Source organism: Manacus vitellinus, unplaced genomic scaffold (assembly GCF_001715985.3).
Source record: "Manacus vitellinus isolate BGI_N305 unplaced genomic scaffold, ASM171598v3 scaffold_1_pilon, whole genome shotgun sequence".
Lineage (NCBI taxonomy): Eukaryota > Metazoa > Chordata > Aves > Passeriformes > Pipridae > Manacus > Manacus vitellinus.
The window spans coordinates 45400156-45417777 of NW_021939396.1; the positions used below are offsets into that span (position 1 = coordinate 45400156).

At 39.5% G+C, this 17622-nt stretch overlaps 1 protein-coding gene across 1 annotated transcript in view; it reads right to left on the minus strand.

Moving 5' to 3' along the window:
- The window catches only part of TAF4B (TATA-box binding protein associated factor 4b), a 71605-nt gene that overhangs the window by 36486 nt on the left and 17497 nt on the right, over window positions 1-17622 (minus strand). The window contains 6 exon segments of the mRNA XM_029959458.1: window positions 4337-4442; window positions 5005-5140; window positions 10265-10843; window positions 13474-13563; window positions 15622-15744; window positions 15851-16018. Of these exon segments, the coding sequence (XP_029815318.1) occupies window positions 4337-4442; window positions 5005-5140; window positions 10265-10843; window positions 13474-13563; window positions 15622-15744; window positions 15851-16018 (1202 nt within the window).

Sequence of the window (17622 nt, forward strand, 5' to 3'; positions counted from 1 at the left end):
GGGAAAAGTTTTTCCAAGACTTTAGATCATCAAGAGAAAGCCTTTTTACTTCACAAACTGACAAGGGCCCTAATGGTGGCTTCAAGGGTTTAGGATCAAATCAAAATAGACGTCTGCAGTATTAAGACAGATAAGATAAATCACTCAATCTGATTTGGAAAACGAAGAAAATAAAACCAACACACACCTCTTGAAAAGTACTCTCTGGCAAGGTTTGATAAAGTTCACCTTCAGAAAACACTGTGTGGCCTAAATAACTCTTGAACAAGGGGTTAGCCAGAAACTTGACGTTCTTAGGTTATATGGGATTTCCTGGAGGCTGTCTTTTGTCTGAAAATAGGTAGAAGCTGAAGTTATTACAATATGAGTTCCATTCATGTGCCCTCATTGCAAGGAGTTCCAGTGTGTTGCGATCAGAGAAAAGGAGACCCAACAGATTCCCAAACCAGCTCCATTCATTAATTTTAAATAGACACTATAGTTTCCTGACTAGGCTTGTAACCCAAATCCATTGTGCTAAGAAAACTGTTAAACCCCAGGACTGTCAGAACAGTTTGATGTCCACTGTTACAATTCAAAGCTTAAGTCACCAGCACCAAAACAGCTCCGCTTCTCCTACTCTTTCACAATCAGCAACTGAGCGGTTCCAAGTTTTTACTCAGGCTCTATCAGCCTAACAGAGATCCTGAACTTTCAACAATTGTGTAAATGAAGCTTCACTGAATGATAATTGAGTGCTAACTGATCTTTACAAGTACACTCCAGTTTCCTCTTCTTAGTGACCACTACAGAGAAGTCTTTACTCTTGGCAGTGACTGCCACGGGTCTACTAATAAAGGAGATGACAAAATAAGCACAACTAGCACAAGGAACACCCATCACAAGCTATCAATGCTGGAACCTGACATTACCCCAGTGGGAACTGTTAATGGAATCCAAGGAAGGATGCTTGCACCTCAGACACAACTGTATAGCACACAGTTTCAGGAAATTATTTTTGCTTTTAACCTGGCCACATACTCAAGCAAGGAGGAGGTAAACTTCTATACTATACATCTATCCACCTTTCTAAATATACAGCTTTCATTACTCTATAACCTGCCTTTATCAGGTTCTTATTTTCTTGAATATTTCCATGCATACAGTCTCTCTTATGAGTACACTCATACAAGGGTTTATATGCAACATCTCTACCTGTACTGTTTTTAAGGACAAATTCTAACTTTTTCACTGTGAGACTAAATTTGCATTAAGTCATTGAGTCATTACCTTTGATGCAAGATATGAAAACACTACTGCACTTATTTTACTTAACCCAAAGAAATTACCACTACATTTCCTTAGAAACAGTGCTCACTAAAGACTAGTAAAAGTTTCAGAAGCCATGATAAGTTTGTACCTTTCGCTATTCATTTTTCTTGTTGTTCAAACAAACCTCAATCATTTTAAGTAAAGTTACATGTACTTTGAGTAAGCTATAAAAATCATTCTACCAGGGTGAAAAATTTAAAATATTCCAGAGTGTACATGCAGGTGTTTCTGTTGGATATTTCAGCAATCCCTCCATAAAGTCCCTTTTCTGCACCACTTCCTTTAATTCTTTTTGCATTTGATCATGTCACACTCAGAAATCAACAGGAAAACTCTTCCAGCTGTTTTTATAAGTCTCCAGTGATTTAAGCTTACCAAGACAAGGTGGAAAACAGAACTCAGAGTTCTGAGCATTACACTGCATGAAGTCAGGTTTGACGCTTATACTGAACATTCACTCGAAAACAAACCCAAGCAATGTAGATGCATCTCACATCTATGAACTTCCCTCTGCCGCCTGAAAAGTGAGTCTGTGGCACCCTCTGGTGTCTGACTACCGCACATTTGCTTCTGCATCCATCTTTATTTACTCCATTTTATACAGGAGTAAAAGGGAACAGTAGAAACGCACATTTAACCCAAACCTCTACGTTCCATCACTGACAACTACATGGGCCAGAACAATTGCAGCAAACCAGGAACCACCAGCATTCACCACTACCACAGGGCAGGAGAAGCAGCTGCCCAGATGTGCTCCATTCTGCTGTCTCACCCCTGTTTGCCTGCTAGTTGAGATTGTTAGCACATTCCAGACAAAATACACAAGTTGTAGTTGCATGTGCTTTGGAGAACAACTTTATTAAACAGAATGGAGTAAAACAAGTATTTGAAGATGAAATACGTGACTTATTTTTTTCCAGGGTGCTCTAGCATATACTTTACATAAATGTGTAGATCAAAATTACAAAAATCTTGATGCTTTTAAAACAGACTGCCTCTTAACATGCCATGGTGCAATGTCCATGCTTAGCTGAAATAGTATCTGGAAGGTTAGAATGCTTTGTGTTTTGTTGGGGGGTTTTTTGTTTGTTGGTTTGGGGGGCAGGAAATCACCACTTTTTCTACTGCTCATCTTAAGCAAACTAAATCAGCCCATTAAAGAGTAGACAAGGTCAAATTGCATCTAAGTAAGTATAGCTTAGTGAGTATTACATTCCCAAATCCTAACCTAACCTAGTCACACAGTGGCAGAGGGTGTCAGGCTTGATGACATATTGCAATGAGAGTGCACAGAAAGAGCACTCTCATTAGAGTGTCACATGTACAATCACATCGATTAAAAGACACACTCTCTAACCATAACAAATATCATCACAAAACCTGAAAGCAGGCCATGGTGCCTCTCTCTGCCTCACACATGATCAGCTGTTGATGGACTATAGGTCACAAAGAATAGCTATACTGGGAATACTGGATGTCAGGACAGAAGAGAGCAAACCACTTCACAGCTTACTGGGAAACAGCTACTGCCCTGTTAACGCTATCTGATGAGAGAGAGAGAACACAAACACTTGACTGAGGGAAGCCAAGAGTTCAGGTACACACTGCCCACATTCAGATATATGAAGATTGTAATATGTAGATTTTAAAGTCATAAAGTTTGATTACAGCAGTGCATAGAACAAGTAGCAGGAATGTACGCAAAGACAAATTCTTCAGAGATAAGGTGTTATTAGAAAAATTTAAGGTGAGTTAGAAATTTCCCATCTAAATTTTCGTGGACTTATGCTACCTTGAAAATCAGATTCCAAAAACAAGAACAGAACTCTATCTTGGATCACACTGTAAAAGCAGAGTTTTTCCTACACTAAGAATTTAACAATTCAGGGAAGAAACTTCAAGAATTCAGCCTTTTTCTTCTAAGACAGCTAATATATTCCAATAGGAAGATCACAAAAAAAAAATTCTTTTTTTTGGTACAAATTTGTTTGTTGCTTTGTTTTTAATTGTGATACTTATTAAGTAATTTTTTTTAACATCACTACTCAAAATTATGTCCCACATTAATTCTGAAGTTATTTTATAAGACCTTGAAGCAGCTAAAAGAACTACTGCTCTAATATGAGCTTTTCATTTCAACTTCTGGCTACTACTGTCTTAAGTGTTTGCTGTCTACTGTATGTTACTATAAACAACTATATCAGTGCACACAATGCTGTAGCTTTCAAGAGATGAGAAGTCAACTGGTCAACAAGACGAAGGTGTCATCATGCCTTCTTTTTTTCCCCTTAAAACTTGCCTTAAAGTCACAAGACCAATAATGCTTATGGCAGTCTGTACCTTTGATCCAGCATTACGTTTCAGAGCTACAAAAAAATAATTTCTGCTTTTGAAAAGTTAATCAGTTACCAGAACTAAAAGCTTTAAGCACTCCTGTAATCTAAAGGCCTAGAGAATATGCCAGAAGTCATAATTAGAGATGTAGTCAAAGACTTTCACCTCTACATACAGAAACAAGCTTGTAAGAGGAGCTAATAAAAGATTCTGAAATACAGCAGAGAGCTTTAGGAAAGTTACCAGCCAGTCCAAGAAACACTTCGATGCTATCCAGTTGTTTGCAAAAAGCAGAGGTTACACCTACTTTAATGCTACTTAGAGATTTTAATACAAGGTAACTAGATTAGCAATTGTATTCATAGGATGGAAATCAATATGCTTCCTCTACAAGAGAAAAACTGACACATACTGATGCACGCTGTATACATAACTACACTTGTTGGATTTTCATCATGCTATCACCTCATCAGGACAGTTTTCTTACATTAAGAATAATTAACATCTGCTACGAGGTAAAAATTTTCAGGTTCTCCCTTGCCAGTTAGTATCACAAAATGAAAAACACATATCAGAAAAAAGTTTCTAAAGAAAGTTGCTTTTATTTGGGCTCCATTCCCACCTCTATATTTGCTGTGTGTTCCTTCTGTTCCTTCGTATTGTTATAACTTCTGATAATGTTTATTTTTACCTGAAGGATGTTGCTCCATTCTCTTTCATTTTTGCCTTCTGAACAGGAGATGCTTGAAGCGACAGAATTTTATTTCCTGGCAGGGTAATTTGTTTCAGAATGGAACCTAAAACAAAACAAAGAACATGCTATAGTACAAAGTAAAATGCTAAGACAACTGTTTAATCAGTTCTTTTTTCCAGCAAAGGCTACTGCAGATTCAAGAACAACTAACTAGGTCCACTTGAAAACTAGACACTCTAGAATCCTACATTCCACATGTTCTGTGTAGACAAAAACTTTACATGCTTTCAAACACCCTCCTCTGTACTGACAAGTGAAACGCTTTAGCGAAAACTGGTTGGCTGAGACAAACTCGTATTATGCATCAACCTGAACCTGTTGAAGGAAAAAACAAGGTCTCATGAAATGACTCTCAGAAGCATCACAGTTTAAAGAAAGTTCACTGCAAAGAGCTCAGTCACCGTATTTTACCAAGTACAAATGTTTGATTGATATGCTTTTAACAAGTGCCAGAAGTAGATGTGGCACTCACCAGAACTCCAAGAAGACAGTAAAGAAGTTCAACTCAAAGTGGTTGCTCCCAACAGACAGCCACTTTCCTACCTTCCTACAGTCTACCAACAGCCTGCATTTACTTCTGTACCTCAGCATTCCTCTCCCTTTACCTGCAGGAAACTGGTTGGTTTGAACAAGTGTATTCAGCGGCATCTTCTTGTCAGCAGACGTCTGTAGGGTGAGCACTGAGGGTTGTGGGAGTGTGGATACTTGCTTTACAATAGTTCCTGATGGTTGTTGGACTACCTGGAAGTGGAATATCCAATATCAAGAGTGAGAAGAGCTAAAAATACACAGAAGTAAACAGTACCAATGTTTCCACTTAGCCAGAATTGCCACTGGGCAGGCGTGCTTGTCTAGTTCTCAGTTTAAAACAAACATCATGCTCAGAAAAACCTCATATTTTTTTTTTTACTTCATGTCAAGAAATCTTAACAAGTGGTGGTGAGCTTTAAGCTCCAGCTCTTTCAGAATGTGATGCTGATTCTGAGTAACAGACACTTCACCCCTAGTCTCTATTGATAACTCTATTAGACATGTTTCGCTAAGTATCACACAATCCACTACACTGAGAGGCTTTTCTCTACATCTTGCTTAACAGAGTAACTACTGAATATTGAGACTGCCTACCAATAATTTCAAAAGGGTAGGTATCTCATACACCTAGTTAAAAAGAGAGAACACCAAAACAATTGAAAGTTTTGCATGAAATTATTTTCCTGTTAAGAATTAAGAGTACACATTATAAAAATACTACTGGATTTTTGGAACAGTAACATCAATTGTAAATTGAGATGCTGAGTTTCAAAGTGTTAAGCTAAAGTACACTGAGCACATCAGTTACCAGGAACATGAAGTACTAAATAGAAACACCTAGAGTGAGCAGAGCCTCTAAAGACAGACAACAGTACACAGCTGAAGGGTAAAAAGGAAGACGGTTCACAGTTTTGTTTAAAGGGACTCTTCAAGGAAACAAAACCAGACAACAGGATGTCATCACAACACAGACCTAGAGGCACAGCCCATAAATACTAATCCTTCCTTTTCAGGGGCAGCTATTAAAATGCAAGAAAGTAATAAAATTGCAGCATCTCTAAAAACCTCACTTCTAAGCCTCCTAGATAACAGAATGTGGGCTGCAGCTTCGATACAACCTTTGGAAAAGTTCTTGATTACAGGTAGTAGAAAGATGTGATTTTACCTGGGTTTTTTTGCAGCAAAAACCTAACATTAAGAAAATGTCAGGGTCAAGATCAAGAAGCCATTTTTCTCCTCTACATCTTTTATTCTAACTTCAGAAAGTCTAAAGAGCGTTTGTACAGCAAGACTGCATACGGATAATTAAAGAATTGACATTTACAATACTTCAGACATTAGGCTGTTTCCTTCTGTCACCTCTCTTCTGATGTATCGATAAATATAATCAGCATAAACATCATACATTCACAAAAAGAGGTACTTTGTGTATCAAAGAATCAAGATACTACCCATCCACCTCCATATAAAACAGCATTAAAGTTTGGCATAGCAGCAGTAACACAAAATAATGAGCTGAAGGTGGCATCTGAGAACCAGACAACCAGGTCTTGAGAAGAAACGTAAGATCCAGAGGACGAAAGAACTACAGAAGTGCAGGGACAGACTGCAGACAAAGCCAAGGCTTACACATACAATACTTCCTCACGGTGTAGAAGTTTACTTCCACGTGTTTTTCCCAAAGCTCAATTTGATCTTTCTGAAAGATGCAGCTTCCACAAGATGGAAGTTGTGAATAACACTAATAGCGTCATTCGTGTGTTCGGATAATTCATGAGCAACCAACCACCTTGGCCAAACTACTCGCAAGCTCCACTAGCACCCACACTAACACACACCTAGAGATCCTCCTTACCACCAATAAGAATGATGCTTCAACTTCAGCATGCAAAATACTTAAACAGCACAGGAGGAAACATAAGCATTCCAGACTGATGTATAGCAGACAAAAGAACAGAGGGAGGCAATGTTACACCAATGGTCTGGGTGGAGACTGGGAAATAAGTCAAGTAACCGAGGAGACTACATCACTGAAAAGCAGAAACTATGTGTTGGCAGTAGAGCCCATTTTCTGTTTGCCATTCTAGCTGCTAGACTAACAAACGCTGGAAGTCCTTGGGACTTGCAACAGGAGAGAGCAACAATCTTGGACACTTCAACAAGGACCTAATGCCAGAAGGAAGCATTACAAAAATAGGTAGTATCTGTGCAAAGGAATTATTGTCTCTTTTCTTTGGGTTAGCAGCAAGAAATAATAAATAAAAGGGACTGTTCCTTTGTGCCCTGTTAAGTAGGTTGACACAGACATGAGAATAAAATCACCAACATTCTTGAGTAAAAAAACTGCAGTGCAACGTTCAACTGACAGCAGAGAGACAGCTGCTTGAGAGAGACTTTGATTAGCCTCACCTGAACCTCTTTTACATTCATAAAGCAAAGTCTGGAGATCAGCAGAGAGATGCTGAGGTCTCATCACACACAAACAGTATTGTTTCGTGAAGGAAGCCTCACCAGTTGAATGCAAAAGCATAAATCCTGGACAAAAAAAAAACTCCTGAAAAATAATGGAGGAGACTGTTCACAAAAGCTCAGCTTGGAGGGGACTTGACACTAACAGCTCACTAGGAACAAGTAGTTGGAACAGCATAAGCACTTCACGCCTTGCTTCAGCCGTTAGTGATGTCCATGGAGTGTGTCTCACTGGTAACTGTGGGGATTACACCACAGACCCCTTGCTGTTTATGCCTGACATGAAGTTTTAGTCTCACAGCAGCTTTTTCATCATTGGAGGCCAGCAGCTGGTAATGTAAATTTTCATTTATTGTGCTTTGAAAGAGACAAAGCAATACTGCAGCAAGACAAGCTTTATTTCCAAGATGAAATTTCTTTGTAAGCCAATGCCTTTAAATGAGGTGGTGTTAAGAAAGTCACAGGAGGGAACCCTTCCAAATGTGCAACTCTTACAGTCCAGGAGTGTGATCAACTCCAACAGCACCCCTGAAGAACAGGTCCCTCGGGGTCCACCATACAAACCCAGCGTTCCAATAATCATGCCACAGAAATTAAAGTTTCATGTTGCATCACTCCAGTCACACATTTGATATTAAAATACTGCAGAGCTGCATTCTTAAGCACCACCAACATTACAATGGAGTTGGCACATGGAAGTTTGCTTTAAATTCCCGCAAGCACAAGAGGCCAAAATTAGAAAGGGGCATGCAGAGGGAGTGTATGGCATTAGACATCCCTATGGGCTGAAAATGGAAAGAAATTGCTGGCAGCATTGTATGGACAGATTTGCACAGCTGGCAATGTGCTTCTTTTTTCAGCTGGCAGTAGGACCCTTCTGTTTAGGGAGGGGAGGTCCAGATTTGTTTTCTTGTGGGAGGAAACAGACCCTCTGGCCTTTCAAGGAAAGGCATCGAGGAAGCCCTAGGAGATGCAGCCTCTTCTACTAATTTTCTCTTTGTTCTAATAGGTCGTGTAAATGAACACTAAGCTCCTGATATGGCTAAGCTGTGAAGTAGTCAACTCAGTCCAACTATATCCAAGACCAAAATTTAATAGGTATTTAGCAGACCAAGTATTTTAATCGCTGTGCCTGGGATCTACTCAAATGAGGATAAAAACATGTTTTCTATGCAATTCAATATATGTAGGGCACAGCGAAGAAAAGCAATTGCAACAGGCTGCCACACTGCAGCAGTGTAGGAGGCAGAAACCATTTCTTGAGTTCACCAATATCATATTCAAGAAGTGTTTCGACTCCCCCGTGCAGAGTTAAGCTTCCTCGCCTATTTGCACAGATGGCCAACCTTTCCCCTGGATTACATGGCTTGCTGTGTAGCCAACTAACTGCTCTCCAGCCCTCGTACAACCTAAGAAACCCTCCTTTTCTTCTGGCTGGAATTTAAAACTTAGTCCTCAAAGACAATATGGGTAACAAGTCCTTTTCCAATTTGGCTTTAGCTACCACCAGCAAAGACTGTCAGTGCATATGCTTGATAATGCTTCTTTGCAGTTTTAGGGTGGGGGGTTTTTTGCATTTTTGTTTTTTAAACAAATCCACTCATAAAAAGGACTGCTCATCCCCTCCATACAGTTGGGTGCTTTGTTTTTTTAAGCAAGTGTGGAAAGGTGAAGAGCTGGCAGCATAAACTCTTTATTTGGAATGTAGGATTCTTCTACTACATCTACCTTATAATCTTTGAAAAGAAGAAAATTAAAAAAGCAAAACATTTTAGGGGTCTGAACATTTTTAAATCAAGTATACACAATAACCAAGCTACAAAGAAAATTCACACACCAGATGCTCCTCTATACCTCTGGAAAGCAAATCTAGCTTCATGGGAAGTCTAATGTTTTTCCTGCTTTTTAAAAGAAAAATAACCTTTACAAGGAAGTGCTATGCAAGAATTGAGTTCTTTATCTTCCAAAGGGAGACTATTCTTTCAAAATACTTGAGAACATTACTTACAGGTAGATGAGTTAGAAACCATGCAACTCAGTATCTCGAAGACCTATAAACCAAACCTAATTTATTTCACAATGTTGCCCATTTGGGTATACCTGTGATCCACAGTTTCTTGGTATTTAACATTAACATTAGCAAGAAGTTAACCTGTGCCAAGAAAAAAATGTTAACACATTGCTTTTGAGGGCATTGTTTTAATAAGACAGTTATTCCTCCTGGAATTTGTTAGCTAATGAGGCCTGATAGAAAAAACTCACTTTTGGATGACTTCATAATTAACACGTCTTAGTAAATGTGGAGGTCAGAACTCTGCTCTAACAAGCTCCTTGGGGTGGTTGGTACATTTCAGATAACGTATCACTGAACATCACCAAGCCACCTGTGCCTGCAAAATACCCAGGGAAAGAATTGCCAAGGGAGAGAAAGTGGAATCCCTGGTGGCCAGCTGAGGCACAGTCCTAACAGGGCATCTAAGAGTAATTCATCTAAGTATCCCATCAGCAGTTTCTGTTTCTGGCACTAGCATTTCCTACCTTTTCTTTCAGGTGCCAACCTAGCCTGCGGTTAGACCTCATATCCCCTGGTGTTTCAAGACAGATGTTTGGTCTGGTGAAATGCTGGTCAACATGTCTTGCATGAGACCAAGCTGACAGCTTGGCTTTAGATTCACACTTTCAGCAAGGGCTCAATATTTCTAAACTACAACAAACGTAACTGATTAACTCAAGACAGATTAGCCTATGCGTTAAAAGAAAAAAAAAATACCCCAAAGGTCCAAATTGGTATCTTCTTTACAAAATTGCAAGAGTCAAAATAAAGAAGCCCAGTTAGTTACAGAGGAGCAGAGAAATCCATCTTACCAACTGTTTCACTTTAACCACATGCTGAGCACCCACTGACTGCGTAACAACAGAGTTGGGCTGTGAGATTTTAATACCAATTGGGGTTCCAATGACTGGTTTCCGAGGCTGGAGAGGGGTGGTTGATGAGGAGGCCACTGTAGAAACCAGCACTGGCTTTGCAGACTGGAGAGAGGATGTTGGTACCGCAGAGGTGAAGACTGGCTTGACAGGTTGGACAGCAGTCAGCCCTGACGTTGTTATCGTTGTGGTGAGGACTGAAGCTGAAGGCTGAAGAGATGCTGTCACCACTGCAGAGGAAGGAACAGGCTTCACAGTCTGCAGAGAAGGTGTTTCTGACGTGCTGGCAAGGAGTGGCTTTACAACTAGAGGGGCTGTGACTGTTACAGAGGCAGACACGGGTTTTATAACTGGTAGAGCAGTTGTTGCTACAGCTGAGGTTGCCACTCTTGTCGAAGGAGCTGGTACTGCAGAGGTACAGGTCGAAACCACTTCTTGGGTGGTAGCTGGCTGCTGCATACACTGCTGGATAAAGCTCTGAGGATTAGGCATTAGCTGCCGTAAGGCAAGCATGCTTTTCTAAAAGAAATATGAAAAAACACTAGATGTATTATCAACAGAGTATTCCACAACAGTAATACATTTGTAACTGAATCCTATTCCTCATTTTTTAACTAAATTTTTCATGAGGTAATAAATTACTTATTCCAAACAAGTTTTGCTGAAATTTGGGTATCCTTAAATTGATGACAATACTGTTCAGTGAAGACTACAAGAAACATGAACAGAGGCTGAGCTAAGGTCAACAGTCACCACAGCTTCACTACACGTAGCAAATCCCATCTATGGGGAAACGTTCTTTTGTTTAGATTTTTCAATTTGGACTTTATATTTCAGAGATTTTAGCTGCTTTATTACCTCAAAAAATTTTGTTTTGCCAAAAAATCCTGTTATACTGGAACAGCTGTGTTTATTTCATGAAGCCTGTCTGACAAGGAACTACAAATTATCCAATAATTCCCATATCTGAAGACATGAGAACTACTCTACCAATACAGCTATCTCTACACTAGGGGGAGATACCACTTTAATAATGTCTATAGAGCTGCACCAACATAACTTCAGCCAGTTACTTCTCTAAAGCAGGAGAACAAAAGTAAAGGAATCTGGCAACATCTCATTTTTACTACAGCTGTGTTTGAAAAGGTTAATAGACAGAATAATCTTCAAGCTCTCTACAGATTTTTCTTCTTGACTGTGTATAATCTGCTACAGCTCTGAAGCAGGGGAAATCAGTTCAGCAGCCACCTATATATTCTTGAAAACCCCTTTTTTCCTCCTCATCTGACAGTTTTTAAAGTTTGTAAGAGTTTCGAGCACAGTGCTGCTGATTTGGACTTCATACAAAAGGAACATGTCTTACATGCTAGTATACCAAGTGAGCACATTGTCTGCTCATCTGGACCTTTTGTAGCACACCTGTCTTCTAACATTCACTTCCTTTTCTTTTAAAAGGATGCTCAGCCCCTGGTGCAATTTATATACCAAAAGCATCCAGTAGACTTGAAAATCAAGCAAGCTTCACAGCCAGTCACTGTATTTTTGTGCCTCTTGGAACAGTCAAAACAAACATGCACAACTTCATCAAAAACCTGCAGCTCAAAGATAAGAGACGACTCCAGAGAGTCTTCCCTAAAATTCCACTTCACTAGATAAAAGTGAATTGGCAACAAGCGCTATCACATTTCTTTCCAGACTCAAGGTGCAAATATTTCCCTGACAAACAAGGCCGGTGCTGATCCTTGCAGCACCTTCGAGAAGTGCTCCTGAAATCATCTTCAATTTGGCACTCAGTTCTGTCACAGCTGCTCAGAGCTGCAGATCAACCTAATTAATTGTATGTATTAACTACACATCCTTATAGTGTTTCAGAAAAAAGCAATCAGGGTGCAAGATGTTTTAAAGGATTGGCAACACTGCAAAGTCAGCTAACTCTGATGATGTCTGAACGACATTTTTGAAGTCACAGTATTTCTTTATTAATGCAGCATGCAACAGGGAGAGAGCAGCATGTCAAGGATTATGTGGTATGGATACTGCCCAAAACCAGAAATGCCTAGATGATACCAATAGCTGGCAGTATACTGCAGGAGAAACACGCAGTGGCTCTGCTGCGATGGGTCTGACCCACGATGAACCCAACTTAACCCCTGCAGAACTACCCTGAGGTCTGTGCACCAAGGGTAACAGTCATGGCAAACTTGCTAGCAAGGCATTTAAAAGTTACCGCTGCAACAAAAATTTTTATCCCCCACTTGAACAGATTAACACCAGCCATCTAAAGTAATACCAGCATTATCACATGCATTGTTATGTGGCCTGTCAAAAACCAAGGAAAAGGACAAACTACAGAAAACCTCTGTCCCAGCTTTACCACTCAACTATTCTTCCTTTATTCTCCATTATGCCTATAATGAATGTCAAGGAAAAGTATAGATCTATCAAGGCTAAGAATATGCTGTACGTTGCAATTAAGTAAATTTAAACAAATTTTCCATGTTTTCACTGCAATTTAATGCCTGCTGTACAACAAAGATGTTAATTTTTATTTGTTAATACCATTCTACCATATGATTAGAAGTCTTAAGGGAGAATTTTTTAATTTATGTGACTATTTGCTTGAATGGAGGTAGAGTTCCTGGGATTCTTTTCTGCAGTAGTCCTGTCAGATCCTTTCTGGAGAAAGGGGTAGGGGTTTTTGTTCTGCCTCTAGTTAAACACAAACCAGCAGACAGATGAATAGCTTTGTGTAGATTCTTTGAGCTTAAACACTGCATAAGCTATGCATTGCCACTGTTGTCAGTCTTCTGTATTAGAATTCAGAACAGCTACAGTTTTGATGAGAAAGCAAGAGGTTATCTTAGCATAGCTGCTCTACTGTAGATGCTTTCAAAACACTAGTCTCCACTAACATCTAGAGGGTAATTACTCTACAATATAAGAACGCAGCATAAATTACTCCTCAAAAATTCTCCTTCCCCTCAAAAATTGTCTTTCCAAGTGCAACGGTCACATAGAGCAAGGTTAAGGACCATCTCTTCAACTGACCTGAGCAAATATCTATTTGAATGCCCCAACTCTTTCCTTTTCTTTTCTGATCCTCCTCCCTTCCCCAATGAAATACTACATGGCCATAATCAGATGCTTACCTTGAGAAAAGGAACTAAATATGGTTGTGGAGATGACTTGAGCTCTATATATAGCTTTTTCGTAAATTCTTCTGGTTCAATTTTTGCTTCCTAAGAGGGAAGTATAATTACAATAGTAAGTTATAACTAAATCTACCAGACTTTTTCTGAGATCTACCAAAAAAGTAATGGAAATTTATATTGTCATGGTATTGTACTCAAATACTTTCTTCTTGTATTTCTATTTTGCTACATTTAAACAAAAGGGGGAGGAGTAGAATGGAATAATGTTGTAATTTTGGTATAGTAATATCCAAATTGTTTACTGCTTTATTCAGCTACAGGCAGTTAACACACTTATGGATAGGTATTCTCATCCAGTTACTAAAGTGAAGGGATAGAAAAAACTATAAGTAGCACTTGATCCTTTTCAGTATCTCGTTATGCAGAGATATTTTAAATCAACTACTAGTACTTCTTTCACTAAAGGTAGTTTATCTGCATAAAGATCAACTTAAAGATAGCCAAGACTAAAGACAACTTAGTTTTTGTAAGACAATTCTAGTCGACGCATACATAGCATAATAAAACAGAACACTTAGAATCTTTCAAAAGCAATCAAAACATCTCTTCTGCATACCCCTAAGGTAACAGTTCTCTCAATTGCAGAGTACTGTTCCCTTAAAGCTTTTCACTGTGTCAACACAAACACCTGACTCAAGGGCTTGGGAGAGTTAGGAAGCTGCAGCAGACTTCTGAGACCCCTCACTCCCTACTTCAGTGCCACCACAAAGGGGTTAAGGTAGCCCCAGACCCTGCTGCCTTTCTCACACCCCCAGGTAAGTCCCTGCTACAAAGTCATCTAGAACATTACCTCCTCCAAGAAGGTACAGACACATAAAGAGCAACACCAACATCTGTTTCTGCAGGGAAATTACTCCTCTCACTCATATTCTCCTTTGGAGCAACTGTTCTAAGTTGCTACATAACCAGAGCAGGGACTTTAAATGCTGTGCATTCACAGACAAACAGAACTTACAGCAGCTCTCTCATTTAGTCATTTGATCTGTTGCCTGTTAGATCTCACAGAGATGTGGATATGGATCACTGAGGTCTCAGTGATACAGACCCAAGTGTTTGATACACTACGTCTCAGTGCACACAGTGCTTGACACCCATTTCATGAAACGCTGCCTTAAGGACCATTTTATTTCACAGCCACCATTTACTCACTCCTACATACATTATATTGATTTATTTTGTACATACTGAATGGTAGATTTTCAAATACTATAAAAACCAAACAGGTGCACAGCTAACAATGTATTAGTCTCTGGTGACAACTGCTTTCAAGAGAAAAAAAAAAAGAAAAAGAAAAAAAAAAGAGGTGTATATCCAGCAGGGACAGAGAGGCAGAGGAATTAAATTTTTGCAAGGCTGCACCTTCAAACAGTCTGCTCTCTGAAATTACTCCTCTCTACACCACACTCTTCTAGACTGAAAAGTCCTTTAGTACCACTAGCGAAGCCATCCTCCTCTACCAGCACACAGCCTTCTGCTATGGTGGAACAACAAAGCAGCAGCAGTGGTCAAATGCCATGACAAGAAGTGGCAGGAGAAAACGTTACCAAGAAAGCCCAGCTGTGCTGGGGTGCAGCCCCAAGCAGCACATAGAAGCCACATGCAAGGAAAGAGTGGCTGGCAGACACCACATTGTTTTCTCCATCCCACTGTTTAAAGACATTGATAATGTCATGCTTGTTCCACTGGAGCTTTACTATCAATTTGTAAGTCAGTTCTGTCTTGCAGTAAAGCAGTAGTATGGACTCAGCACTGAACTACAACCTACACAGTGATATTTTTTGCTACTGAGAACTCAAAACAACACTAACATGAAAAAAATGCAGTTCAGATGCAGAAGCTGTGCTAACACTTCCTGCTGTCAGATACCTGTATAAAATGAAACAAATGTGAGGGGGAAAATAACACAGCATGGGATTCAGTCAGAGTTATCACATAAGACTTAGAGAGGGGTCAGAGGTACTCAGTCACAAATCCATCTCTTTAGCTGTTTAAAAAAAAAAACAGACAAGGAACAAAACTGTGACAAAGCAAATGTCAAAATCCATATGCAAATGATGCAGACTTTGTTTTTTAAAAAAGTCTCACCAATAGATTTTGCACCAGATTCTTCACATTCTGCCCCATCTCAGGGGCTTGAGGTCCACTAGATGCCAATTTTATTAGCGTAGCAAGAAAATTCTTGCATTTCTTCACATTCTCCAGCATCTCCTAGTGTGGAAATAAAGAGAAGACTGTTAGATGCTGTACTGTCTCTCCAACCTCTGATGAACATACAGAATGTTAATTTTTAATTAAAAACATTTTTTTTCCTTACTGTAGAAGCGCTGGTCTGTGCTACTGTTGTGCCCTCTGCTTTCACAGAGACTGCCTTCTGGGAGATAGCTTGTGCAGGTGGTCCTGTAACTGGAAGTTTTACAGGTGTTCCAGTACTCGAAGGCTTTACAGCAGTAACTGTAGCAACATTAGGTGTTGCAGCTGTTGGCTGAAGAGAAAAATTAACACTTTTTAACCAAAGAAAAACGTGACAAACATACTGGATTCGGCTAGCATGTAAGGTAGCAACCTCCCTCCACACTACCATTTAAGATATAAATAAACGATTTTCTCTTTGTTTTTAGAGTTTAGATTCATTTGCTTGGACGGGCTCTATTAAATACAGTAAGTGACAGAACCCTCACAGCCATAATTCTGTTTATAAATCAAAGGCGAGGAGAAGAAATTACAAAGGCGTGTCCAGACTGAAAGCACTGCCTGCAACTCTGAAAGAAGAGAGAAAGGTACAGTTGTCTTTAAGAAAGCAATATATTAACTTTGCCAGGCTTCTGCTGTCTAAGACTAGTGAATCCTGGACAATGCTAAGCCAGGTGGTACTATTCCAAAGACAAACACAATGTTAAGTGATTATTTATCTTCCATTCTTGCCGTGAAGCTCCTCTCCCAATTGTGACATCCTTTGCTCTTCCTATCACACACAGACTAGGGAGAAGACATCATGTCTGTCCACTTTGGAAGGATGCAGGCGCCAGTAGAAGCAGCCAGTTCAGCAAATGGACCTAACAAGTTCTTCCCATCTTTTCCTTGTGGGCAGCAATTTGGATCTCTTTCTCCTCTGCCCTTACAGAAACTCACACAAAATTCAGTTATTTTGAGACCTCTTTTTAAAATCTCATTACAATTTAGCAACAGACTCAGAAGCTCCAGCAACAGGAGAGTAATTAAGGTTTAGAAAAAAATACCTCCCTCCTTTGCAAACCAGGCAAAATCATAGTTTCCAAATGAAAATCTACTAAACTGAAGTATTTCTACTTCAGATTTTAAAGAAAAGAAACAGACTATACTGAAAAATCCCACCACAGTTCATTTGATAAAACAGAATACAATACAAATAAAAGACTTTGCCTCTATAAAAACCACTACTTTTGATTTCTCAACTTAAAAACTGAAAAGCCAGAGTGAACATGCAGGTCATAGAAGAGCAAGAGTACCAGGTAAACATTTGAAACCTAAACTTCGGTGTAATTTTTCCTCCAAGCATCTCAAGAGGAAGGGAAAGTCTGGTTTTGTAGCCCATATTTTAGGTTCAGGTCTGCACAATACAGTTGCTTTCACTAACTCTTAACACATTTAAACACTCCAGTCCAACAATCGCAATTAATACTTATTAATTGCATTAATTATAATACAGTAAGACAGGAGTCTAATTTACCCTACCATGGATAAAACAAAACTAATCAAGAGTTAGACAGACTTCATGTAGATTATCAAAGGACTTTTAAGTCTTTCAAGGATAGGGAAAATTTACGAACAAACACTTAAAGCTAAAGCAAAACACTGGCACTTTTTCACATATTTATAATTTTCTTTTCATGAGTGGGTGTCCTCCCCTCTTCCTAAAGTTGCTGCCAGTTTGACATGAAAGCAGCAGGCAGCTACCAAAAAGCTTTCCAGCTTAGGCTCCCACTGTTGGTAACACTTTAATAGCTCTCTGCAGGATCTTTGCCACCACCACTGCCTCTTCCAAGGATGAGGCTCAACAGCTCTAAGACCACAGGGAGGCAAACTGGGCACAAGAATCCCACAAACAGA